This window comes from Elephas maximus, chromosome 4 (assembly GCF_024166365.1).
Source record: "Elephas maximus indicus isolate mEleMax1 chromosome 4, mEleMax1 primary haplotype, whole genome shotgun sequence".
NCBI classification, from domain to species: Eukaryota; Metazoa; Chordata; class Mammalia; order Proboscidea; family Elephantidae; genus Elephas; species Elephas maximus.
The window spans coordinates 67360856-67388511 of NC_064822.1; the positions used below are offsets into that span (position 1 = coordinate 67360856).

The window sequence follows — 27656 nt, forward strand, 5'->3', positions numbered from 1 at the left end:
CTACATAAAACAAACAGGAAAAGAACTTCCTCTTGCATAAACCCTTAAAAACCCGTTGCCATCAAGCCAATTCCAACTCATAGCGACCCTATAGAACAGAGTAGAACTGACCCATAAGGTTTCCCAGGCTGTAAATCTTTACAGGAGCACACTGTGACATCTTTCTCTCACTGAGCTACTGGTAGATTTAAACCACAGAACTTTTGGTTAGCATCTGAGTGCTTAACCGCTGCTCCACCCGGGCTCCTTTCTCTGCTTGCATAAAACCCATTGCCCTTAAGTAGATTCCCACTCACAGCAACCCTATAGGGCAGAGTAGAACTGCTCCACAGAGTTTCCAAAAAACAGTTGGTGGATTTGAACTGCTGACCTTTTGGTTAGTGGTTAAGCACTCAGCTACTAACCAAAAAGTGGGCAGTTCAAACTCACCAGCTGCTCCACAGGAGAAAGATGTCACAGTCTGTTCCTGTAAAGATTTACAGCCTCTTGCATAAAAAAAAAAAAAAAAAAAATTTTTTTTTTTTTTAGAACTGCTCCACAGAGTTTCCAAAAAACAGTTGGTGGATTTGAACTGCTGACCTTTTGGTTAGTGGTTAAGCACTCAGCTACTAACCAAAAAGTGGGCAGTTCAAACTCACCAGCTGCTCCACAGGAGAAAGATGTCACAGTCTGTTCCTGTAAAGATTTACAGCCTCTTGCATAGTGCCTTGCAAATAGTAGGAAATCAAAATCACTTGCCCATTTGGTTTGAATTGAGATATCAGACAATGTTTTAAGAGAGGTGAGAGGAGTAAAAATTTGAAGAGGGAAGTAAACGAAGCATACATAAGAAAGAAGCAAAAACATAGAATATTAGAAAATAGTAACAGACAGGGCAGAAAAAAATGCATTAGGAGGAAAACCCCGTTGCCGGCGAATCAATTCTGACTCATAGTTACCCTATAGGACAGGGTTTCCAAGGCTGTAATTTTTATGGAAGCTGCCTGCTACATCTTTCTCCCCCGGAGCAGCTGGTACATTCAAACCTCTCTGACTGACAGTTAGCAGCCAAGCTTTTCAACCACTGGGCCCCCAGGGCTCCTTGCGTTAAGAGAAGCTGCTAATTACGATTCTAATGGATAGCAATTATAACTATCGCCCAACCTCCCTCATTCAAATGGATACAAAACTTTATAATTTTTGCAAAAACGAACAAAAAACTATATTACCATTTATATTATTTTTCCTTAAAGACTCACTTTTCAACAACAAAAAACATTTCTCAAACACTTATTATGTGAAAGGTAGTATTCTCAGGTTGTCGGATACATCAGTGTAAAACGAAACGGTCTGGCCTTTGCGGGCCTATATTCTATGGAAGAAGGCAGATAAAATACCAGAAAGATAACAAGTATGTAACTAATAGATTAGATTAGACTATAATAAGTGCTATGGCTGATACGGAGCCCTTGTGGTGCAGTGGTTGTTTTGGCTGCTAACCAAGATGTCAGCAGTTTGAATACACCGGCTGCTCCTTGAAAACCCTATGGGGCAGTTCTACTCTGTCCTACAGGATTGCTGTGAGTCAGAACCAGCTCGATGGCAATGGGTTTTTTGTTTTTTTTTTTGGTTTTATGGCAAACATAGAAGAGAATAAGAGAGATTAAGAATGTTGGGAAGGAGGTTTGATAATTTTAAATAGGATAGTCAGGCTAGGTCTTAATTAAGAAAGTGATAGATATCTGTGCAAAGACTTGAAAAAAGGTAAAACAGTAGGCCCTGCAGCTATCCGAGGTAAGAATCTTCCAGGTGGAGGAAACAAAACACAAACACCCTGAGTGGAAGCATGCTAGGTAGGGTTGAGAAACAATAGAGAAACCATTGTCTGGGGAGAGTTTTAAATAAAGAACTGACTTGATTTGATTTAAATTCAGACAAAACCACTCTAGTTGCTCGGTTTGAAAACGGACTCTAAAGGCCAAGGGTCAAACCTGGCAGATTACTTAGAAAATCATTACAATAACCTAGACAGCTGAAGATGGTGGCCCTTCAATAAATGTTTCCTCAGTCATCACTTATCTTGAGTTTACCTGTTACACACAGGCTCAGCTAGCAGCTATATGCTCTCTTCTGTGTCTTGGAAAAATGAGGATGTTTCCTGATTGTTACCATGTACATTTCTGGATAAGCTTCAGTATAAACATGCATGGGCAGTTCAGATACAGTACGCCTGGAACAACCTAGAGCGATCTTGCTTTTCCCACCCCATCATCTTTGTCATACTAGTGCGTTTACCTCTTGTTGTTGTGAGGTACCCTTGAGTCCAGAATGGACTTATAGCAACTCTATAGGATAGAGTAGAAATGCCCCATAGTGTTTCCTAGGCTGTAATCTTTATGTAAGTAGATCACCAGGTCTTTTCTCTTCTGGAGTGACAGGCGGTTTCCAACCACCCACATTTTGGTTAGCAGCCAAACACTTAACCATTGTGTCACCAGGGTTATTATCACTTAGCCTGCTGTTTTAAATTAGTACAGCCTTGATTTTCAGCATCCAGGATTATTTTTCTTGGCTATCGTGATTTCTTGGACTCATCCACCCCTTTTTGGGAATCTATCAAACCAAAACCAACATTAAATATATGCCAGCTCTTCACCATCGTACTCTGCGAGTTCATTAACCACTTAAAGCATGGAAGCTTACTCCTCCTAGCCTCAATTATCACTATCTTTTTCACATTTTTTTCACTAGTCACTTTTGTGTATTAAAAGCAATAGTCGATGTAATAGAATGTTGTTGTTGTTAGGTGCCATCAAGTCGGTTCTGACTCATAGCGACCCTATGCACAACAGAATGAAACACTGCCCGGTCCTGTGCCACCCTTACAATCCTTGTTATGCTTGAGCTCATTGTTGCAGCCACTGTGTCAATCCACCTCGTTGACGGTCTTCCTCTTTTCCGCTGACCCTGTACTCTGCCAAGAATGATGTCCTTCTCCAGGGACTGATCCCTCCTGACAACATGTCCAAAGTATGTAAGACTCAGTCTTGCCATCCTTGCTTCTAAGGAGCATTCTGGTTGTACTTCTTCTAAGACAGATTTGTTCGTACTTTTGTCAGTCCATGGTACATTCAATATTCTTCGCCAACACCACAATTCAAAGGCATCAATTCTTCTTTGGTTTTCCTTATTCATTGTCCAGCTTTCACATGCATATGATGAGATTGAAAATACCATGACTTGGGTCAGGCTCACCTTAGTCTTCAAGGTGACATCTTTGCTCTTCAACACTTTCAAGAGGTCCTTTGCAGGAGATTTACCTAATGCAATGCGTCTTTTGATTTCTTGACTGCTGCTTCCATGGCTGTTGATTGTGGATCCAAGGAAAATGAAATCCTTGACAGCTTCAATCTTTTCTCCCTTTATCATCACGTTGCTCATTGGTCCAGTTGTGAGGATTTTTGTTTTCTTTATGTTGAGGTGCAATCCATACTGAAGGCTGTGGTCTTTGATCTTCATTAGTAAGTATTTCAGCAAGCAAGGTTATCTTCATAATGCAGGTTGTTAATGAGTCTTCCTCCAGTCCTGATGCCCTGTTCTTCTTTGTATAGTCCAGCTTCTCAAATTATTTGCTCAGAATGCAGATTGAACAGGTATGGTGAAAGAATACAACAATGGCGCACACCTTTCCTGACTTTAAACCAATCAGTATCCCCTTGTTCTATCCAAACAACTGCCTCTTGATCTATGTATAGGTTCCTCATGAGCGCAATTAAGTGTTCTGGGATTCCCATTCTTTGCAATGTTATCCACAATTCATTATTATCCACATAGTCGAATGCCTTTGCATAGTCAATAAAACACAGGTAAACATCCTTCTGGTATTCTCTGCTTTCAGCCAGGATCCATCTGACATCAGCAATGATATCCCTGGTTCCACGTCTTCCTCTGAAACTGGCCTGAATTTCTGGCAGCTGCCTATCCATATAATGCTGCAGATGTTTTTACATGTTCTTCAGCAAAATTTTGCTTGCATGTGATATTGATATTGTTCTATAATTTGCACATTGGGTTGGGTCACCTTTCTTGGGAGGAGGCAAAGATATGGATCTCTTCCAGTCAGTTGCCCAAGAAGCTGTCTTTCGTATTTCTTGGCATAGATGAGTGAGCACCTCCAGTGCTGCATCTGTTTGTTGAAACATCTCAATTGATATTCCATCAATTCCTGAAGCCTCGTTTTTCACCAATGCCTTCAGAGCATCTTGGACTTCTCCCTTCAGTACCATCGTTTCCTGACCATATGCTACCTCTTGAAATGGTTGAATATCGACTAATTTTTTTTGGTATAATGACTGCGTATTCTTCCCATCTTCTTTTGATGCTTTCTGCATCATTTAATATTTTCCCCATGGAATCCTTCACTATTGCAACTCGAGGCTTGAATTTTTTCTTCAGTTCTTTCAGCTTGAGAAATGCCGAGTGTGTTCTTCCCTTTTGGTTTTCCATCTCCAGCTCTTTGCACATGTCATTATAATACTTTACTTTGTCTTCTCGAGAAGCCTTTTGAAATCTTCTGTTCAGTTCTTTTACTTCATCAATTCTTCCTTTTGCTTTAGCTGCTCGACATTTGAGAGCAAGTTTCAGAGTCTCCTCAGACATACATCTTGGTCTTTCTTTCCTGTCTTTTCAATGACCTCTTTCTTCATAGATGATGTCCTTGATGTCATTCCACAACTCATCCAGTCTTCGGTCACCAGTGATCAATGTGTCAAATCTATTCTTGAGATGATCTCTAAATTCAGGTGGGATATACTCAAGGTCATATTTTGGCTCTCGTGGACTTGCTCTGATTTTCTTCAGTTTCAGCTTGAACTTGCATATAAGCAATTGATGGTCTGTTCCACAGTCAGCACCTGACCTTTTTCTGACTGATGATATTAAGCTTTTCCATTGTCTTTTTCCACAGATGTAGTCAATTTGATTCCTGTGTGTTCCATCCGGGGATGTCCATGTGTATAGTCAATGTTTATGTTGATGAAAGAAGGTATTTGCAATGAAGAAGTCGTTGGTTTTGCAAAATTCTATCATTTGGTCTCTGGCATTGTTTCTATCACCAAGGCCATATTTTCCAACTACTGATCCTTCTTCTTTGTTTCTAAGTTTCACATTCCAATCACCAGTAATTATCAATGTATCTTGATTGCATGTTCAATCAATTTCAGACTGTAGCAGCTGATAAAAATCTTCTATTTCTTTATCTTCGGTCCTAGTGGTTGGTGCGTAAATTTGAATAACAGTTGTGTTAACTGGTCTTTCTTGTAGGCTTATGGATATTATCCTATCACTGACAGAGTTGTACTTCAGGATAGATCTTGAAATGTTCTTTTTGACGATGAATGCAACACCATTCCTCTTCGAGTTGTCATTCCCAGCATAATACACTATATTATTGTCTGATTCAAAATGGCCAATACCAGTCCATTTCAGCTCACTAATGCCTAGGATATCAATGTTTATGTGTTCCATTTCATTTCTGATGATTTCCAATTTTCCTAGATTCATACGTCATACATTCCAGATTCCAGTTATTAATGGGTGTTTGCAGGTGTTTCTTCTCATTTTGAGTCATGTCACATCAACAAATGAAGGTCCCGAAAGCTTTACTCCATCCATGTCATTAAGGTGACTCTACTTTGAGTAGGCAGCTCTTTCCCAGTCATTTTTTGAGTGCCTTCCAACCTGGGGGGCTCATCTTCCAGCACTATATCAGACAATGTTCTGCTGCCATTCATAAGGTTTTCACTGGCTAATGCTTTTCAGAAGTAGACTGCCAGGTCCTTCTTCCTAGTCTGTCTTAGTCTGGAAGCTCAGCTGATGCCTCAGTGAAAACCTGTCTCCCATGTGTGACCCTGCTGGTATCTGAATACCAGTAGCATATCTTCCAACATCACAGCAACAAGCAAGCTCCCACAGTATGACAAACTGACAGACACTTGGAGATGTAATAGAATAGTAATTTCATTCAAAATCTATATCTTCTTTTGTAGTTTTAAAAAATATTTAAGATCTCAAATGTATTCTTCAACACAGAACTATCCAAAACACCTACCTCCTCCCCCTTGCCAAATTCATCCTAAGTTCTGAGAAGAAGGCAAATTATGGTAGTGATTATTATACACAGGCACACAATTAGGAAATCAAAGGCTCTTTGATAAGCAAATTAATGAGCTTGACACAATTTCTGTTCACTTACTAATCAGCATGGGAGGGCTGTGAATGCCTCCCAAACAATATGGAAATCCACACTGGAAATAAAAATGACATAAATGAGAAAATTAAAAGAGAGAGAAATACAAATTATGCATAAAGAAGACTACTGTCTTAGTCACCCAGTGTGATGCCACAAAAGAAAGACCACAGGTGGTGGCTTTAATAAACAGAAATTTTTTTTCTCACAATTTAGGAGGTTAGAAGTCCGAATTCAGGGTGCCAGCTCTGGGGAAGGCTCTCTCTCTGTTGGCTCTAGAGGAAGGTCCTTGCCTCTTTTGAGCTTCTGCTCCTTGGCCATCTTTCTATGTCTTGGCATCTGTCTTCCCCTCTCTGCCTGTGGCTTGCTTATTTAATCTCTTGTGTATCTCAAAAGAAATTGACTCAAAACACCCTTACACGAATCCTGTCTGATAAACAAAACAGACTACCTATTCTCAAATGAGATTATAACCACAGGTATGAGGTTAGGATTTACAACACATATTTTTTGGGGGGGCACAATTCAATCCATAATACCTAGTTACATTTCAGTAATACATTTTTACAGTAATTACTTGGGAATTGGTAAAAACTGAAAAATAGTAATCATAAAAATTAATAAACAAAAACATTTTGGGTTCCAAAATTTTAATTACACCAGTCATTGGGATTGATTACTTCTTTATATTCATTACCAGATTTTATTTATTTTTTGATTGATACAATTTAAAAAGGAGACTTATCCCCTGTAAGAGCAGTTGCCCTACAATTTCATATTATAAAAAAATAAAAAATCCATTGCCTTCGAGTCAATTCTGACTCATAGCAACCCCATAGGACAGACTAGAGCTGCCCTTTAGGGTTTTCAAGGAGCAGCTGGTGGATTCCAACTGCCTACCTTTTGGTTAGCAGCTGAGCTCTTAACAAATGCACTACAGGAGCCTATTAATCAGAAGTGTGGCAGACATATTCTCTGAGATATTTAATTGGTAGGAGGGGAAGGGTGGTGTGGTAGTTTATTGATGATGATCATGGTCATGATCTTGTAGAAAACAATAAAATTGTTCTGATTGAAGTGAAGACTTTTCTCATTTCTTCATTTAGCCATTCAGAAATACATTTTGCATCCCACCTATGTCTGAAATATTACTAGAAGTTGAAGAGCAACATGGAAACACACAGTGTCTAACATAATAACTTTTTTGGGAGGGGGGACAATAAAAGACTCTGATAGAGTCAGAAATCAATATTCCCTTGAAACACAAAGGATTTGTGGTTTATCTCAGGTAAATACTAACTCAATGATAGAATGGAAATTCAAATTCAGCTGCCCTGAGTCCAGCTCTGAGGCTCTATAACTAGAATATAACACTGATTGGTAAATGTAGAAATCACAGCCTCTCCATTCTGTTTCTCAGCTAAGATAATAAAGTTTGTTGGAGTGACTGCGCCTCTTAACATTTTCAATATTTATACCCCACATTTCTCTGCCCTTCTCCACTCCCTCCCCATTATCTTGCAATTGTCTTCTCACAGATACTGTATGAATGGACATTACAAAGTTGGTCATAAATGATTGATAGGTGAATCCATACACAATTGTGCGATAAGCTTTCCGGGTTAACTGTACTTCTTATTTGAAATCTGTTAAAATAATATATGAAAAGGTAATTAGAACAAACATGGGGATAAATTGGCAAAGATATTAATAATAGTTTCTAAAGTGTCTATGTTATTGGAAAATAAACCTGGAATTTAGATTGCTTTGGTTCTAAAGTGGTAAGAAGATTAAAAAAAAAAAAAAAAAGCAAATCTGTTGCTTTTGAGTCGATTTTGATTTATAGGAATCCTGTAGAACAGAGTAGAACTGCCCCATAGGGTTTCCAACCTTTTGGTTAGCAGCTAAGCTCTTAACCACTGTGCTACCAGGACTCCAGTTAAGAGAATAGTCTCCATTATTAAGGCAGAAAATAACTCAATTTTTTTTCAAGAAAGATTACTAGTAGGATAAAGTAAACAAAGTTTCTGATACTAAAGTAAAGCCATTGCCTATTCCATGGAAGATTATTTACTTTTTTTGCCCCTTACCTGGATTTTTTTTTTTAATTTTTATTGTGCTTTAAGTGAGAGTTTACAAATAAAGTCAGTCTCCCACACAAAAACTTATATACACCTTGCTACATACTTCCAATTGCTCTCCTCCTAATCAGACAGCCCATTCCCTCCCTCCACTCTCTCTTTTCATGTCTGTTTCGCCAGCTTCTAACCCCCTCTATCCTCTCATCTCCCCTCCAGGCAGGAGATGCCAACATAGTCTCAAGTGTCCACCTGATGCAAGAAGCTCACTCCTCACCAGCATCCCTCTCCAACCCATTGTCCTGTCCAATCCCTGTCTGAAGAGTTGGCTTTGGGAATGGTTTCTGTCCTGGGCCAAGAGCAGGCCTGGGGGCCATGACCACAGGGGTCCTTCTAGTCTCAGTCAGACCATTAAGTCTGGTCTTTTTACAAGAATTTGGGGTCTGCATCCCACTGCTCTCCTGCTCCCTCAGGGGTTCTCTGTTGTGTTCCCTGTCAGGGCAGTCATTGGTTGTAACTGGGCACCATCTAGTTCTTCTGGTTTCAGGCTGTTGTAGTCTCTGGTTCATGTGGCCCTTTCTGTCTCTTGGGCTCCTAATTACCTTGTGTCTTTGGTGTTCTTCATTCTCCTTTGCTCCATGTGGGTTGAGACCAATTGATGCATCTTAGATGGCTGCTTGCTAGTGTTTAAGACTCCAGACACCACTCCCCAAAGTGGGAAGCAGAATATTTTCTTAATAAATGTTATTATGCCAATTGACTTAGATGTTCCCTGAAACCATGGTCTCCAAACCCCCTCCCCTGTTACGCTGGCCTTCAAAGCATTCAGTTTATTCAGGAAACTTCTTTGCTTTTGTTTTAATCCAGTTGTGTTGACCTTACCTGTATGGTGTGTTGTCTTTCCCTTCACCTAAAGTAGTTCTTATCTACTATCTAATTAGTGAATACTCCTCTCCCACCCTCCCTCCCTTCCCCGTCTCATAACTATCAAAGAACATCTTCTTCTCTGTTTAAACTATTTCTCAAGTTCTTATAATAGTGGTCTTATACAACATTTGTTCTTTTGCAACTGACTAATTTCACTCAGCATAATGCCTTCCAGGTTCCTCCATGTTATGAAATGTTTCACAGATTCCTCACTGTTCTTTGTCAATGCGTGGTAGTTTCTTGTGTGGATATACCATTATTTATTCATTCATCCATGGATGGGTGTCGTGGTTGCTTCCATCTTTTTGCTATTGTAAACAGTGCTGCAATGAACATGGGTGTGCATATATCTGTTCATGTAAAGGCTCCTATTTCTCTAGGATATGTTCCAAGGAGTGGGATTACTGGATCCTATGGTAGTTCTATTTCTAACTTTTTAAGAAAACGCCAGATAGATTTCCAAAGTGGTTGTACCATTTTACATTCCCACCAGCAGTGTAGGAGTGTTCCAATCTCTCCACAGCCTCTCCAACATTATTATGTTGTATTTTATGGATTAATGCCAGCCTTGTTGGAGTGTGATGAAATCTCATTGTAGTTTTGATCTGCATTTCTCTAATGGTTAATGATCGTGAGCATTTCCTCAAGTGTCTGTTAGCTACCTGAATTGTGTTCTTTAGTGAATTGTCTGTTCATATCCTTTGCCCATTTTTTAATTGAGTTATTTGTCTTTTTATAGTTGAGTTTTTGCACTATCATATAGATTTTAGAGATCAGGTTCTGATTGGAAACGTCATAGCTAAAAACTTTTTCCCAGTCTGTAGATAAGCTTTTTATTCTTTTGGTGAAGTCTTTGGATGAGCATAGGTGTTTGATTTTTAGGAGCTCCCAGTTATCTAGTTTTTCTTCTCCATTGTTAGTAATGTTTTGTATACTATTTATGCCATGTATTAGGGCTCCTAACATTGTCCATATTTTTTCTTCCATGATCTTTATCATTTTAGATTTTATATTTAGGTCTTTGATCCATTTTGAGTTTGTTTTTGTTCATGGAGTGAGGTATAGGTCTTGTTTCATTTTTTTTGGAGATGGATATCCAGTTATGCCAGCATCATTTGTTAAAAGGACTGTCTTTTCCCCATTTAAGTGTTTTGGGGCCTTTGTCAAATATCAACTGCTCATATGTGGATAGATTTATGTCTGGATTCTCAATTCTGTTTCATTGTTCTATGTATCTGTTGTTGTACCAGTACCAGGCTGTTTTGACTACTGTGGCAGTATAATAGGTTCTAAAATCAGGTAGTGTGAGGCCTCCCACTTTGTTCTTCTTTTTTAGTAATGCTTTGCTTATCCGGGGCCTCTTTCCCTTCCATATGAAGTTGGCAATTTGTTTCTTCATCTCATTAAAAAATGTCATTTTTTTAAAATAAAATCAAGGAACAGACTAGTGAAATTATTATTGGGTAGACTTAGCAAGTAAACCAAGCAGCAAGAGTTAAATGTTAAATGGGTTCTAGAATTAAAGAAAGACTCACAGATTATCAAGGCCATTTAAAGAAAGTAAAGATAAACAACTGTGCATATTGTAACACACCCTGAATGCAGAATTATACTACAATACAATGATTGACATTTATGATAGTTATCACTCAAACTCAAAGGACATCACTGAGTCTGGTACTCATTATTTTAGGTATCTCTTTCTTACTTCCTGTCTCTGAGGTCAGGGAAATGGGATCACCCCTACTGTAGAAATGACTAAGCTAAGGGCATGTAAAACTTTGGATTCATGCTTCAGGGAAAACTCTGGTAAGCTTTCTTCTCCACACATGTTACTTGACATCCAAGTGGTTTTATGTGGAGAGCCAGATTAAGTGTACTGCCATCCAGGAAACCAAAGAGCAGTAATATGTCAAAATGATAATTCTGGACAGCTCTTGTGACTCTAGAAAGAGTCCTCTAGTCATGTGTTTAAAATGACAAAAGAAAACTCAAGACAAATTAGTGTTACAGAAAATATATGTACATATATGACTGTTAATAAATTCACTGTGTTTTAGGCTAGTAGAAGTAAAATAGTTAAAAAACCAAAACCAAACCTGTTTGTCATCAAGCCAATTCCTACTCATAGCAACCCTATAGGACAGAGTAAAACTGCCCCATAGGGTTTCCAAGGAGTGGCTGGTGGATTTGAACTGCCAACCTTTTTGGTTAGCACCCTAGCTCTTAGTCACTACACCAAATCTAAGTGTTATTGTACTCAGCAGTTTGTACTGCTCATACCCAATACTGCCTGCCAGAAGCAAATGAAAAACTACTCTGTAACTTTAAACTAATTCTGCAAACATTTTAAGATACAACGTCCCACAAACTATCAAATGCAGTAAAGCATATAAGAAAACAAAATAGCATGAATGAAAAACGGGAGAAAATATAGTAGAAACAGACACATATTGAGTATAAAATGTTGGAATTATCAGACGAAGACATTAAAACAACTATGCTCAGTGTGTTCTAGAAGTTAGAAGACAATATTGAGAATGTTGAAAGAAAATTGGTTTTTAACTAGAAGTTAAAAGTCAATATTGTGGCATTTAGATTTGAAATAGAATCCAGTAGAAATTATAAAACTCAAAAATTCAAGAACCAAAATTAAGAATCTAATGGATGCTTTTAACAGTTTATTGGCCCTAGATTAAGAAAATTGATGAACTGGAGAGAAATGAGAAATAAATACCTAGATTAAAGCAAGAAGGGAAACAAATGGATGAAAAATAAAAGAAAGAGTTTAAGAGACATTTGTGATATTGTGAAAAGGTCTATCATATATGCAACTAGAATCCCAGAAGAAGGGAAGGAAGATGAGAAGAAGCAATATTTAAAGCAAGCATGGCTGAAAGAATCCTCGAGTGGTACAACTGATTAACACATTCAGCTGCTAAGCAAAAGGTTGAAAGTTTGAGTCCACCCCGAGGTGCCTTGCAAGAAAGGCCTGGCCATCTACTTGGAAAAAATCAGCATTAAAAACCCTATGGAATACAGTTGTACTCTGTGACACACATGGGATCAACACATGTCAGAATCAGCTACATGACAACTATAAACTGGAATGGCTGAAAAACTTTTAAAACTGAAGAAACAGATTAAAAAGATACATTCCATTCAAATAGCTGACCTTTCAACAACAATAAAAACCAGAAAAAAAAGTGGAATGATGTCTTTGAAGAGTTGAGTGGGGAAAAAAAAAAAACTCTAGTTCTATCCTCAATGAAAATATCTTTTAGAAAAATTAAAATAAAAGCATTTTTAGATGGACACTGAAAGAATACAAGGCTAAATTTAGGGAAATACTAAAGAGCATTCTTGAGGCAAAAGGAAAATAATTCAGCTGGAAAGGTGGGAGAGGCAGAGAGAAACAAGGAACAATAGAAACCAGAAATATGTGAGCAAATCAGGATGAATACTGACTGCATGAAATTATAAATCTAGTGTTTCCTGTTGTTATTGTTAAGTGCAGTGGAGTCAATTCTGAGTCATAGCAACCCCATGTGCAACAGAACAAAACACTGCCTAGTCCTGCACCGTATTTCAAATAACAGCGGGGTTACCCATGGTGGACAGGTTTTAGTGGATCTTTTTTTTTTTTTTTCAGATTAAGACAGTGAAAACCTTATGATAGGGTCTCCTAGGCCTACATTTTTATTGAATTCAAGATGTTATCAATTGTAAAACACACCATTTAATCTAGTACTGTGAAATAACAGTACGGGAATTTTAATAGTATACCTTGCAAAAGTTGGACAACAAAGGGCTATTTTGGTGTAAGAATAAATGAAAAAAAAAACAGCAAACAGAAAATGAAATGTGTTATATTTCAATCTTACCACAAGGTGGAGAGTCAGAAGAAAAAATTATATCCCCCTGAGACTTTGAACCACAAACTGATATTTCCACAATTTCGCTCACTTAATTCATAATACCAGTGTAGTTGAAAAAATTCTGAACAGAATATTTAATTTATTCTCAGGTTTGCTATGGCCCTAGCTGATTGAGAGAAACAAATGCTAATTCTTTTTGAGAGAGTTCAACTTTGGTCCAGGCCTGCATGGATTATAAAAGGACATCAATGGTAAGATATATCCCAATTTTAGAGCTATTAACATGTCAAAAAAAATTGTGCCTTAGAATTAAAATACACAACAATAATAGCCTGTATATTGGGGATGGGGTTGTAAACAGAGCAAACCATGTTCTAAGGTTTTTGTATTGTCCAGGAAGAGAATAAAAATTCCAATATGTATTAGACTTTGATGAGTGAAGAATACATGTTTTAGTCTCTAGAAAAGCCCAAACCAAACCCAACGGTGTTATGTTGATTCCAACTCCTAGCAACCCTACAGAACAGAGTAGAACTGTCCCATAGGGTTTCCAAGGAGCAGCTGGTAGATTCAAACTGCTGACGTTTTGGTTAGCTGCTGAGCTCTTAACCACTGCACCACCAGGGCTCCTTGATCTCTAGAGTAACTGCTAAAAAATAGTCAAAGTAGAAAATAGTAAAAACAACTACTAAAAAAATAGTAAAAGCAAAAAATAGTAATAGTAATGGTAAATAGTAAAAATATCAACTAACAGAAGAAAAGGTGAAATAATAAAAAGTACCAAATCAGACCAAATAAAAATACCAACTAACAGAAGAAAAGGTGAAATAATAAAAAGTACCAAATCAGACCAGAGGAAAGAAAAGAAAAAGTAACATTGAATAGGCCTTATATCAACAAGAGATAATAATTCTTTATATGTGCCTAAGAACATGACTTGAAAACATTCAAATAAAATGTTAATAGCACTATAAGTAGAAATTTAAAGATCTACAAACACATGGATGATCTTAATACAATTCTCTCATCGTAGGGAGAATTAGCAGAATAAGGATCAAAGAATTGCAATCATATTAATATGTTCTCTGACCACAAGGAAATTAGGCCTGAAAACTGAAACAAAAGAATTATTAGATATACCCATTTTTTAAGTTAAGAAATACATAACTGCGTAACCCATGAGCCAAAGAACAATTCACAGCAGAAATTAGAAAGTATTTTGAACTGAAAGGTAATGAAAATACATTAAAATTATAAACTTAAATGCATATTCTTAAGAAAAAGAAAGGCTGAAATTCATGAGCAGAGATGTGGTACAAGAAGTTAGAAAAAGAATGGCAAATTCAGTCCAAAGAAATTGGATGAAAGAAAATAATAAATATGAGAGCCAAAATTAATGGAAGAGATAATAGAAAAGGGGCCAAAAATTGTTTCTTAGACAAGACTAATTAAACTGAAAAGCACCTGGTGTGATTTAATGAAATAAATAAATAAGAGGAGGAAGTGTATGCAAACACACAAATGATAATAGAAACTTAAAAGGTGAATATAACTTTATATTATGCAGATATTAAAAAGAAAATGTATAACAATTACAGGGAGGAAGACTTCACACTATAAAGAAAATTTTATAATCATGTAAATGTGAAATAATATTAGAACTGTATACAAAGTGAAATGTTTTTTTTAATTAATAATAGCATGTAGCAAGCACTTACTACGTGCAAGCAACATGCTAAGTGACTTTACTTTGATCTCCTTTATCTCCCAATTTTAAGAGGCAGTTACTCTTATAGTCATTACAGAGAAAAGTGAGGATCAGAGAAGTTAAGCAGTTTACCCAATGTCACACAATCGTTGAGTGGCCACTCATTGATTCAAGCTTAGACCTGACTTCAAAGCTCATGCTCTTAACAACAGTATTACACTGAGAAACAGTGACTGCTCCTTGACTGTACAACTTCAAATAGATGTCAGAAGCCCTCCTGGTAAGAAAGCTGAGGAAATACAAATGTTGATAGTACTAAATGGCCTTTCAGCTCCTTTTGACTCCACTCCCTTCTTCTTCTTCTTTTTATTTTCCCCTGTTTGCTCTTCTTTTTTTCTCTCTCTCTCACCCATGTCACTCTTAGTATTTCTCCCTTTCTCATACATGACCAACAAATCAGGTTTGTAACTGCTTCTTATACTTTTACCTCTCTGAGAAAGGGAATGAAACTTTGTCTCTTTAGAAACTTACAAGTTTGAAGAGAATGTTGAGCCATCTTCCCAGAGCCATGGTCCTTCAGTCTGAGGGCGAGAAAGCCCTATCCAAAATGAATTATCAGGTTGGGAAGACACTTGCTTCCTTATAAATTCCTGTAGGGCAATACAAATAAAAACATAGAGACATACATCAAAAAGAAAGAAAAGAGTCAGCGAGGGAGAGGCTCTTATTCTAGACTTTTAGAAAGAGACACTGATTGAGCCTTTTTGCAAAAGAATGCACATAAACTACCATCAGCTTAGAGAGAAAGGTCAATTCTTGGATATCACTGAGTGTCTGAAAGGTATATTTCATTTCTTCAGTCATTATTATTTAATTTTCTAAGATAGAATAAATTCAAGATGTCAAGATGGCACAGTCCCCATTCAACCTACCTGACAAAGCCCAGGGATGATAGGCCCCCTAGGTAATACCCACGGGTGCCAAAGACCGCTACCTTCCCTTCATATTGAAAATACAAATTTCTACTACCTTTGTCAAGAAACACTTCTCAGAGTTGGATGGCAACTTAAAATAATTTAGTCCCACTCCTTGGGACTATGCACTGAAGGCAATCTGAGGCTCAATGATAATATTTGAATTGTTGACAGATATTGTACAACTTAGTGGCAATTACACACTGGCCTAAAAGCCAGTCAGACTTCCAGTCCAATACACATTCTTTGCTTTATATCTACTTTCATTCACTTTAACGTGGACTACCACTCTTTTGGCACCACTCTTGGGTAAGACAGGCCAGAGAGGCCAGAAAAATATGAAGGTAGTCAAAAGAGATGCAGAAGTTATAGAATAATTTAGATTTGTAGTATAGAATGTTTACTATTAGCTCCTTTGTATGGCTCATCTAATTTTACCCTTCATTCATGATTCATGATGATTCAGTGTAACGTCTCACTTTTTCTGTAAAACATTTTATATCCACAGGGCTCTCACTCTTAACTCCTGTAGCATCTGTTGCCAATGCCACATATAAAAGTTTTGACATCTGTTGGGTTGCTTCTTTTTTCTTACAAATTCTATGGCCATTGCAATAGCAAGGTTATGTTTTAAACATTTTTGTTTTGCAAAGAATAAATGATTTATAAGTGCATGTCATCATAGCTGGTATTTTTCTCAATAATCATGATGACAAGGGGAAGAATTTTGTTTCATTCCACCAAATATATAAATTGAAATCTAAAAAAACCACTGCCATCGAATTGGTTCCGACTCATAGCGACCCTATAGGACAGAGTAGAACTGCACCATAGAGTTTCCAAGGAGCACCTCGTGGATTTGAACTAGCAACCCTCTGGTTAGCAGCCATAGCACTTAACCACTACGCCACCAGGGTTTCCAAAAATTGAAATCTAAACTCACAAAAATTAGTAGTGATGTGATTATTATAGTCATACAAATGTGGCATGTGTCTAAAAGTATTTGTTTTAAAATAAATACTTTTAAAATTAATTCATTAAAAATAAAAGCATGTATTATACACTTGATGTTAATCACAGAGATGCTATGAATGATTATAATCTCCCTATCATCTCCATTTTCCTGCTCAATATAAACCACATGTAAATATAACTGAAGTCTATACTTAACCAATTCTTCTGAGCTGTCTATCTTCAGCAGACTAGAGCCCCGTTGAGAGCATTGTTTTTTACTCCTATCCCAGGAATCTTGTGACTTTCTAAATAGATAACAGCTCTTCTCATGTATAATCCAGTTAGGAGGACAAGGGCTGGAAAAAACTCCTGCAAAGAAAATAGAAGTACCGTGAGGTTCATACTACGCTAATTCACTTTGTCAGGGTGAGCACCGTTAATATATGTATCATGAGCATACTTATTAAATAATCACTGAATTGTCATTATTATATTCCATTTTTACTTCAAACTACAGGAATACAAGTTTACAGACCACATTGAGATACCCCCCACCACTTAAAATAAAAAAGTAAATATGAGTTGAGTAACTGTGAACAGTGTTTTAGACAGCCAAGCCTCCTCTCCTTGCCTTTTCTTCTGCGCCTTTAAATTCAGCCCAGAACTCCTGGATTTCTCCATCTCTTCCTAATATAAAGCCACTCAAAATCAGTCATTGAGGTACACAAAGTAGCCTCATGTTACTTTTTTTATAGGTGGGAGATCCATTTCAGAATACAACCTTTGAAATGAAAAGAGTGATTATTCACACCACAGAGTAACCCTACTATGTTTCATTAGCTACTTGATAAAAATAATGAGGAGGTGTGGGCTTAAAGACAGAAAATTGAAGTTAAAATACTGTCACAGTATTTAGTGTAATTAGAAGTAGAAGTCGTGTATATAAAATTGGAAGGCAAATCAATGAAATTGTATGATTATCTTTAAAAACAAATCCAAGTTTCTAGGAACATAACTATCAGTTCCATCTGCTTTGAATGTTTCTAGTATAATATCAGCTTGTGGCAATATAATATCTTATTTCTTAGAAACATGTTACCTTCTTTCTTCTTTCTCTCCTTCCCTCCCTTTAAAATAGAACATCTTCTTTAGTGTTCTATTGCCTATTCCAAATGTACCACTGTAAAATGTCAATTCCTTAAGGAGAAAGAACATATTTCTTTCATCTGCATTAAACTATCTGGGTGGGCATTAAACTACAAAATCTTCTGTAGGCTTTACATAGCTAGTTATAAATCAGTTACTGATTTGGAAAAATACTCCAACTTAGTTAGAAGTGTTTATGATACCACCCTATTGCCTATTGACAGGGTACTATGATAATTCTGATAAGTGTGATTTCTTGAGTGCACAATCACTGTCTGTAAGTGTAATCTCCTCACCCTTCTGTCCTAAGCCTTCCCACCAAGAATGAACCCTCTAGAATCAAGGATTTCATGAGCGCTTTGACTGGGCCCTTGCCTCTGGTTGTGAGAGCCTTGGTAGGAGACATACTCTCTTCTAAAGATGATTGTGTGGGTTGGCTCTGGTTCTGGTTACTTCTTGATGAAAAGTTGTTCTCCAGTGGGTTGCTCCCTGAGTAGGATCTCCAAACAGCTTCATATATCAACAACAATAATGGTGAAAGAAAAAAAAAAGTCATTCCACTATATTTGAAAAGTAAAATCCCAAAACCCGTGTATTTGTTTTGTGGGGACATAAAGAAATACATTATTGATTAATGACACAAAAAAATTTCTTTCGAGTCCATTCCAACTCAAAAGCAACCCTGTTTAGTACAACTGCCCTATGGGGTTTCCAAGGCTAAAAATCTTTGCAGAAGCAGACTGCCACATCTTTCTTCCACAGAATTGGCTGGTGGGTTTGAACTGCTGACTTTTCAGTTAGCAGCTGAGTGCTTAACAACTGCACCACGAGGGCACCAGATTAATGAGAAGTAAATGACAAATTGCTAGTGGGGAGGTGAAGATGAGTGAGAAATCAACAGATCCATCCATAGATAGATAGGCAGACAGACCAACCAAACAGTGGACGGGTGGACTGATATATGTATGTATGAACAGAGGGACCTATGGACAGATGGCTGCACGCATAGTGGTAGAAAGAAAGGCTAAATAACTTCCATAAAGGAGGTGCTGTGAGAAGTGAGAGAAATGAAGCAGGTAGAAAAGAAAAAAAATGATGGAAGTAGGAGGCAAATGGAAGAGAGTTGATAGGAATAATGATAGATCTAAAACAGTAATAATTCGTCTCTCTGCTTTCTGTTATTTAGAAATGTTAGCTCCTTAGCTCCTTGAGTGTCGGTAGTAGAATACACTCAATAAACATTTGACTAATTAATGAAGAATCTCTTAAGGCATAATAGTACTTTATTGTGACCAGAATGCATGATATATAAAATCTAAAGAAATTTATTCATCATAAAAAATATATACAGTACTTAGTAGGTGTCTCAGATATTTCTAGTTGCCTCAGACAATTCCTGGTACATCCAGAGGAGTTTGTACTAAATATCAGGTATAAAATGATTTCCTTAAATCATAAGCTTTATAGAAAAATTTTATAGTCTCTTTAGTGAATTTACTTCTTTAGGAAGATGGTACCATATCGTACTTCCCTCTTCAGCTCCATTAATTTATTGTGGAAATTCCATGCCTTTGAAACTAGTCACAGTAGTCCTTCGGTATCCATAGGAGATTGGTTCCAGAACAACCCTTCCATACCAAAATCCTCAAACGCTCAATTCTACACACATCCTCCCATATACTTTAAATCATCTCTGTTGTTAGCAGCCGTTGAGTCAGTTCTGACTCATAGCGACCCTGTGTACAACAGAACGGAACGTTATCCGGTCCTGAGCCATGCTATCAATTGTTGTTTTGCTTTAGCCCATTGTTGCAGCTTTGTGTCAGTCAAACTCTCTGAGGGCCTTCCTCTTTTTGTTGATGCCCTACTTTACCAAGGATGATGTCCTTCTCCAGGGACTGGTCCCTCCTGATAACACCTCCAAAGTATGTTAGACAAAATCTTGCCATGCTCACTTCTAAGGGGCATTATGGCTGTGCTTCTTCTAAGACATGTTTTGATTTGTTTGTTCTTCTGGCAGTCCATGGTATATTCAATATTCTTCTCCAACACCATAATTTAAAGCCCTCAATTCTTCTTCCCTCTTCCTTATTCATTGCCCAGCTTTCACATGTATATGAGGTGAATGAAAACACCAAGCTTGGGTCAGGTGCACCTTAGTCCTTAAAGTGACATCTTTGCTTTTAACACTCTAAAGAGGTCTTTTGAAGCACATTTGCCCAATGTAATATGTCATTTGATTTCTTGACTGCTGCTTCCATAAGCATTGACTGTGTATCCAAGTGAAATTAAATCCTTGACAACTTCAGTCTTTTCTTGGTTTATCATCATGTTTCTTATTGATCCAGTTGTGAAGATTTTTTTTTTTATGTTGAGGTGTAATTCATACTGAAGGCTGTGGTCTTTGATCTTCATCAATAAGTGCTTCAAATTCTCTTCATTTTCAGCAAGGTAGATTGTGTCTTCTGAATATCACAGGTTGTTAACAAGTCTTCCTCCAATCCTGGTGCCCTGTTCTTCTTCATATACTCCAGCTTCTCAGATTATTAGCTCAGCATACAGATTGAATGAATATGGTGAAAGGACACAACCCTAATGCACACCTTTCTTGACTTTAAACCACACAGTATTACCTTATTGTGTTTGAACAACTGCTTCTTGACCTAAGTACAGGTTCCTCATGAGTACAATTAAGTGTTCTGGAATTTCAATTCTTGGAAATGTTCTCTGTAATTTGTTATGATCCGCACAGTAAAATGCCTTTGCATAGTCAATAAAACACAGGTAAACACCTTTCTAGTATTCTCTGCTTTCAGCCAACATCCATATGACATCAGCAATGATATCCCTGGTTCCACATCTCTTCTGAATCTGGTTTGGGTTTCTGGCACTTCCCTGTCGATATACTGCTGCAGCTGCTTTTGAATGATCTTCAGCAAAATTTTACTGGTGTGTGATATTAATGATACTGTTCCATAATTTCCACACTCTGTTGGATCATCTTTCTTTGGAATCGTTACAAATATGGATCTCTTTCAGTTGATTGGCCAGGTAGCTGTCTTCCAAATTTCTTGACACAGATGAGTGAGCACCTCTGGCACTGAAAACGTTTTTTCTAAACATCTCCGTTGGTATTCCATCAATTTCTGGAATCCTGTTTTTCACCAATGCCTTCAGTGTAGCTTGGAACTCTTCCTTTAGTAACATCAGTTCTTGATCATATACAATCTCCTTAAATGGCTGAACATCAATTCTTTTTGGTACAGTGAGTCCGTGTATTCCTTCCTTCTTCTTTTGTATTTTTTTCAAATATTTTCAATCTGTGGTTGGTTGAATCCACTGATGTGGAACCCATGGACTCGGAGTTTCTCAGACAGCCTATCTAAATTTTAATCATGGCCCCACCATGACCCTAGAATAGTAAAATTACCTCCCTATCTCTCAATTCACTTATAAATAAAATGGGGATTAATAGTACCAACTCAATAGAGTTAATGTAAGGGTTAAATGAAATTATGTATGTCAAACCTTTAAACAAGTGCCTGGCATGTAATGAATGTTCATTGAAAGTATGCATTATTGCTAATCTCCTCTAACAGTACTCACCCTTGGTGCCCAGAACCACAGCTATCACCAGTGTTATCAAGAATAAGATCCCCAAAATCACAGCAATGACACACCAACGAGGAGATGCAGCACAAGTTCCTGAGGAGCCAGAGGGAGAAGAAGTTGAATGAAGGACTAGAATGATGGACTGAGAAACCAAAAAGCCAAACCTGTTGATTCGGACTCACAGCGACCCTAAAGGACAGAGTAGAACTGCCTCATAGAGTTTCCAAGGAGTGCCTGGGGGATTCGAACTGCTGACCTTTTGGTTAGCAGCCGTAGCACTTAACCACTACACCTGATGGACTGTGAGGCTCTTTAAATCTACAGTTCATCAAAATCTGGCAAATTCCAAAGTGAACCATTCATTAGTCACTGTTTTTGAGATAATCTAATCATCTAGTACTAGCCTAATTTTTTATACACCTTTAGCATGCCTCTTCAAGCCCTGGACATGTAATTTGGGCACAGTGCTTTGATATGTATCCATTCTTAATTTCAGTTCCACAAAGTCAGCTACAGGTCTTGTCACTGCTAGGAATCCTGAAATCCCACTTATTCCTTAAGCAGGGAGCTTAATGTAGGGGAAAGAACAGTGGTTACCAAGGGTGGCAAAATCAAAATATGGAACCTTCTCTTTTTACTTATTTGCTGCAGGATCTTGAGCAAATTACCCCCTCTGGTTTTTCATTATTATTTATTGAAAACTGGACTAAGAATACTTCAATGGATTGTTGTGGGGATTGCATTGGTTTACATAAGTAAAAGCACCTAGTTTAAATACTGTTAGCACACTGTAGGTAACTCAGTGTTTGCCCACGCATACACATAAACACATGCATGCCTTCCTCCCTCTTGCCTCACTCAGTTTTTCCACTCTTCCCCAGTAGATTGCTCAAGGAAAGAATTACATAAGTGGTGAGACAAAAATAATTGTGCAATGTGACTAACAAGAAAGCAGAAGAGAGCAAATTCTTATGCCAAAACCTGTCAATAATCTCTCTCCCGATATAACATGGAACCCATTTTGTGTTAACATTGACACACTAAGAACCTATCTCTGCCTTTAACTGAGAATAAGTAATAAGAGAATTTCATAGGATTTTCAAATAGGAAACTAATAATAAAAAAAAAAAAAAACCAAACCTGTTGCCATTAAGTCAATACCAACTCATAGCGACCCTACAGGACAGAACAGAACTGCCTCATAGGATTTCCAAGGAGCACCTGGTGGATTTGAACTACCATCCTTTTGGTTAGTAGCTATAGCTCTTAACCACTATACCACCAGGGTTTCCAGGAAACTAATAGAGGAGGCTAAATTATTAATTCTATGAAAAGATGGGTTTTTCTTATGTCCTTCGTATTTCACCTTCTTATATTTTAAGACTCATTTGTCACTAAAGGAATCTCTTCCTTTAACATGTGTATTTTCCTTCACCGGTATATCAAGAACTTCCCTTTGATTAAAAGCTAATTAAATCAATAAGCCAAATCAATTTCACATCACATAAATCATAACAAATCAATATTATAAACACTATTACATCTGACTTCCATTTTACCAGAATATGACAGATTCTTTTTCCCTCGGTGCCTTCCATTACTGATCTTCCATCTTTTTTTTTTTTTTTTATCATTCGCTTTCTTATCTGCTATATCCTGATGTTCTTATACACTTCTTTAAGTTTCCTTGACCTCCATTCTACAATCTATGCCTTTCTATCAACCAAGCAATAAACCACTCTTATTGAAATTCCTTCATTTTTGCTCATTGCCACATTTATTACAACTCCTCACTGTTCAAATGTCTACTCCTACAGAAAAGAGAAATTCTGAATATTTTGTCATCATACATAATTAATTTAAATACTAGTAATTAGACACTGAATGCTATTATCTGAGTTGCCACAAGAAAATACTTAGCTCACATTCAAATTATCTTCAGTGACTTCTGAAAACCTGACATTTAAAAAAGTATTAATAAAAGCCCTATAAATCACAAGTCTCAAATTTTCTTCTCTTCGGTGATTTGGATAATGATGATGAAAGTATTGAAGGGATAAAGAAAAATTACCTTTCTTTGAGACTATAGGTCTCCTGGAGTTGTCTCTAGAGTTGAAGTCTAATTGAGTATATCCATCCTCATCCAAATTTTCTGTATTGGAATAATATTCCATTGTTCTGTTGAGTCCCTGGACAGACATAGCATCTGAGAGCCCTTTCTTCTCTTCTAAGACAACTGCTTACGGACAAAAGAGGACCTATGAGTCAAATCATGTGGGATGGGCAATCGCTGAGGTTTAACGACTTGAGCTTGAGTAGTTCAACCAGATACCCAGGAGCAGGAAGTGAAAATTCTGCTGTGGCAATTTCCCATTCGGACCTTTAGATCCTATTTCTGAGACTGCTGATTCTAAGAAAATTATAACACAGCATAGTAGATAGATCCTTGTTTCAGACCTAATAAAATAAAAATATATAGATTTATGTCCCAAGCTGCTTTCATTATTCTCACAACTGATTTTGACATCATTAAATGACTTGGCTTATGCAAACTGTCAAACAATCTTGGTATCTTGAGTTCACCATGACTTCATTATGACTACACATTCATTAATTTATTCATGCATTCATTCAATAAACATTTGTTGAATGTCCACCTTTTCAACCAATAGGAGTTGGGAATATAAGGATAAACAATACCTGTGTAGAAGCTTATTGCTTAGCAAAGGAAACCTACAGATGAAAGTGTGAAGGATGCCATTAGGAGGGGCATAATTGTAGCAACAGCAGGGATCAAATATCTGATATTTGTCGTGGGATAATCACACGAAGCAGTAATTATTTATTGAACAATTACTATGTGTTAGGTACTGTGCATTGTACTTGCTTTCTCATTTAATCTCAGTTTTCCAGCGAGCCTATATTGTAGGTATTATTATTTCTATTTTCAGATGAAAAAATTTAGCCCCTTTCTCAGGTTTAAGTAGTTAATAAAAGAGAGTGGACTAAGTAATCAGAGCAAGGTTCACTCCTGCTGCAAACTTCGTGCCCTTTCTGTTAGGTTACACTGCCTCCTTCACCATTCTGTACATTTCTGTAGCAATTAACAGCTCATGGAGAGTTCTGGGACTGAAATGTTCTGCAAAGTGTTTGATTTTTTCCTCTCTTCCAATTTCCTTAGTAATGATTAAATCAATGATACATGGAAAATACTTATTACTTCTAGAAACTAGACAGATGTCCAATCCATTTATCAGAATTTGAAGACTGTAGAAAGCAGGACACATCTGTTTAACATGTTATCAAAATGGAAGATAGATCACTGGAGAGTAAATAAGTGGGTTCCTCCCTGTCTTAACCACAATTTTCTAGAGAAACGGAATCATTAAGACATATAGATACAGGCGTAAGTTTGCTATGAGTTGGAATCAACTGGACAGCAGCGAGTTTGGTTTGGTTTTATAGATGTAGATATAGATATTGTTTTTAGCTAACATTGATTCAGACCCCAACTCATGGTGACCCCACATGCAACAGGATCAGACCATAGTGATCCATAAAATTTTCATTGGCTTATTTTCAGAAGTAAATCGCTGGGCTTTCCTTCCTAGTCTGTCTTAGTCTGGAAGCCCCATGAAACCTATTCAGCATCATAGCTAAATGCAAGCCTCTGTTGACAGACGGGTATTGGCTGTGAATGAGTTGCCCTGGCCAGGAATAGAATCAAACTCAGATCTGCATGAAAGGTGAGAATTCTACCACTGAATCACTAATGCCTCTCATATATATATATACATACATACTCACAAACACACATATATATATTTATGTATACACATGTATCTATATAATAGAGGCAGAGAGATTTATTTTTAAGGAATTGGCTTGCTCACAGGATGTGGGGGCTGGAAAATTAAAAATCTGTGGGTCAGGCAACAGACTGGCGATTCCTGCAGTCTTACATACCAACATTCATAGGTCAGGTGATGGGGAAGAATAAAGAGTGAAGGGGTTCTGGCAAAATGTCTACTTACAGTCTGAAAGAAGAATACACCTTAAGAGAAAGTCCCTTTTTGCTCTTATGGCCTTTAACTGATTGGTTGAAGCCCACACACATTATGGAGGGTAATCTGTTTTACCTGAGGCATGTAACTAATTTAATCACATGTAACTACTTCATACGGAAACCCTGGTGGCATAGTGGTTAAGTGCTACTGCTGGTAACCAAAGCGTCAGCAGTTCAAATCCACCAGGCCCTCCTTGGAAACTCTTTGGGGCAGTTCTACTCTGTCCTATGGGGTCACTATGAGTTGGAATCGGCTCGATGGCACTGGGTTTGGTTTTTTGGTTTAACTACTTCATAAAAGCATCTAGAAAAGCGTTTGTCCAAAAAAACGGGCACCACAGTCTAGCCAAGTTGACACATAAAATTAAACTTCCACTAACTTTTTGTAGGTGTGCTGCAAAGCAGCAGTGTGGTCTAATTCCAACATTCTTCAGTATTTCAGTTCTATAAAGGAGCCCTTAGAAAGCAGGCCATATCATGGCTAAAGGCAGGAGGGTCAGCCTACTATACAGAACCAAAGAACAGCGATGAGGGAAACACTTCTTCCAGGCAGTAATTGGAGAAGCTGGATTTATTCTGTCAATGCAGACCGCTGATACAAGAGTCTTTCTGTATGAAATGACTTTTATTCTCTATGACTATATTCCTCTATTTAATCTCAATCCCACAAAAACAATTGACTCTCTAAACTGTCAAAGAAAAATGCAATAGACATAAACTTTGGTGTTTTTTATTCTGGGAGCCCTGGTTGTGCAGCGGCTAAAGTGCTTGGCTGCTGACTAAAAGGTCATTGATTTGAACCTTCCAGCCACTCAGCAGGAGAAAGATGTGGCGGTCTGCTTCAGTAAAGATCTGTCCTACAGGGCCGCTATGAGTCCGAATCCACTGGATGGCAGTGAGAGGCAGTCAAACAACTGAACAGCGAAACTTGACATACTGGAAAAATAAGAAAACCCTCCGCATTTAAAAGGATGGGGAAAGGAGAGGGTCTAAATATCCAGAGAAAAATACTCTCTGTTAAACATTAATTTGGGAGGCCTTTGTGGTTAGTGGTTAAGAGCTTGGCTGCTAATCAAAATTTCCGCAGTTCCAGGAATCTATCAGTCACTTCTTGGAAACTCAGGGGGCAATTCTACTCTGTCCTATAGGGTTGCTGTAAGATAGAATCGACTCCACTGCAACAAGTTTGGTTTTGTTTTTAAACATTAATGTAAGAAACAGGAGAAAAATAAGTGGACTTAACCAAAATACCAAATAGGCAAAAAAAGAAAAAAAAGGTAATAATAATAATTCATATTCTCAGTGGGATTTGATGAAAAAACTGATTCATAAAACCAAAAACCCATAAAATCACACAAACCCTCTTTGTGACAAAACATTTGTGAACCGTGAACTCAGAGTTCACATTATGAAAAGGATTTATCTTTACCTAAAGCCAAAAATTGACTCGATGGCAGTGGGTTTGGTTTTTTTTTTTTTTTTTATGGCGCCTTGGTGCTGTAGTGGTTAAGTGCTCTGGCTGCTAACTAAAGGGTTGGCAGTTCAGATCCACCAGGCACTCCTTGGAAACTCTATGGAGCAGATCTACCCTGTTCCATAGAGTCACTCTTAGCTGGAATCGACTCCACAACGACAGGCTTGGTATTTTTTGGTTTGGGTAGGGAGCCCTGGTGGGGTAGTGGTTAGGAGCTTGGCTGCTACCCCAAAGGCTGGCAGTTTGAATTCCACCAGACACTCCTTGGAAAGCCTATTGGGGGCAGTTCTACTCTGTGCTATAGGGTCACTATAAGTCATAATCAACTCAAGGGTATATCGCCATCAAGAAGCCCTGGTGGTGCAGCGGTTAAAGTGCTAGGTTTGAATCCACCAGTCGCTCCATGGGAGAAAGATGTGGCAATCTGCTTCTGTAAAGATTTACAGCCTTGGAAACACTTTAGGACATTTCTGCACTGTCCTATAAGGTCACCGTGAGTCAGAATTGACTTCACAGCAATGGGTTTTGTTTTGTTTTGTTTTTTTGGTATTGCCACCTTGTCTCTTTGTTCCTGTCTATCTGTTCTCGAGTGCATTCCACATTGGTCAATGAT

At 37.7% G+C, this 27656-nt stretch overlaps 2 protein-coding genes across 4 annotated transcripts in view; both read right to left on the bottom strand.

Moving 5' to 3' along the window:
• CLEC1A (C-type lectin domain family 1 member A) overlaps nucleotides 1-15436 on the bottom strand; it is a 41752-nt gene extending 26316 nt beyond the window's left edge. The window contains exon 1 of the mRNA XM_049882431.1: nucleotides 15349-15436. The gene's annotated coding sequence lies outside the window, so the exon portion shown is untranslated. The remainder of the gene's footprint in view (nucleotides 1-15348) is intronic.
• On the bottom strand, nucleotides 7278-23782 carry CLEC7A (C-type lectin domain containing 7A). Of its 3 annotated transcripts, none has more exons than XM_049882433.1 (6): nucleotides 23575-23782; nucleotides 21498-21596; nucleotides 18300-18401; nucleotides 16963-17114; nucleotides 15349-15467; nucleotides 7278-7872 (listed from the first exon to the last, which is right to left on the bottom strand). In XM_049882433.1, exons 1-6 carry the CDS (start codon nucleotides 23702-23704, stop codon nucleotides 7740-7742), a joined length of 735 nt encoding a protein of 244 aa, XP_049738390.1. In that variant the 5' UTR covers nucleotides 23705-23782; the 3' UTR covers nucleotides 7278-7739. The 3 variants fall into 3 exon arrangements, with proteins under 3 accessions (XP_049738390.1, XP_049738389.1, XP_049738391.1); XM_049882432.1 differs by having other exon boundaries at nucleotides 18267-18401; XM_049882434.1 differs by lacking the exon at nucleotides 18300-18401.
• Nucleotides 23783-27656: the final 3874 nt, after the last annotated feature.

Coding starts and splice junctions, on each gene's coding strand:
- CLEC7A (XM_049882432.1), bottom strand. CDS start 23,704: ATGTCTGTCCAGGGACTCAACAGAACAATGGAATATTATTCCAATACA. Junction 17,115..18,266: donor CAAGGCTCTCACAACCAGAG/GCAAGGGCCCAG, acceptor TTTTCTTTGCAG/GAGTTTTTTCCAGCCCTTGT. Junction 7,873..15,348: donor TCAACATTCTCTTCAAACTT/GTAAGTTTCTAA, acceptor TTATTTTAACAG/ATTTCAAATAAGAAGTACAG.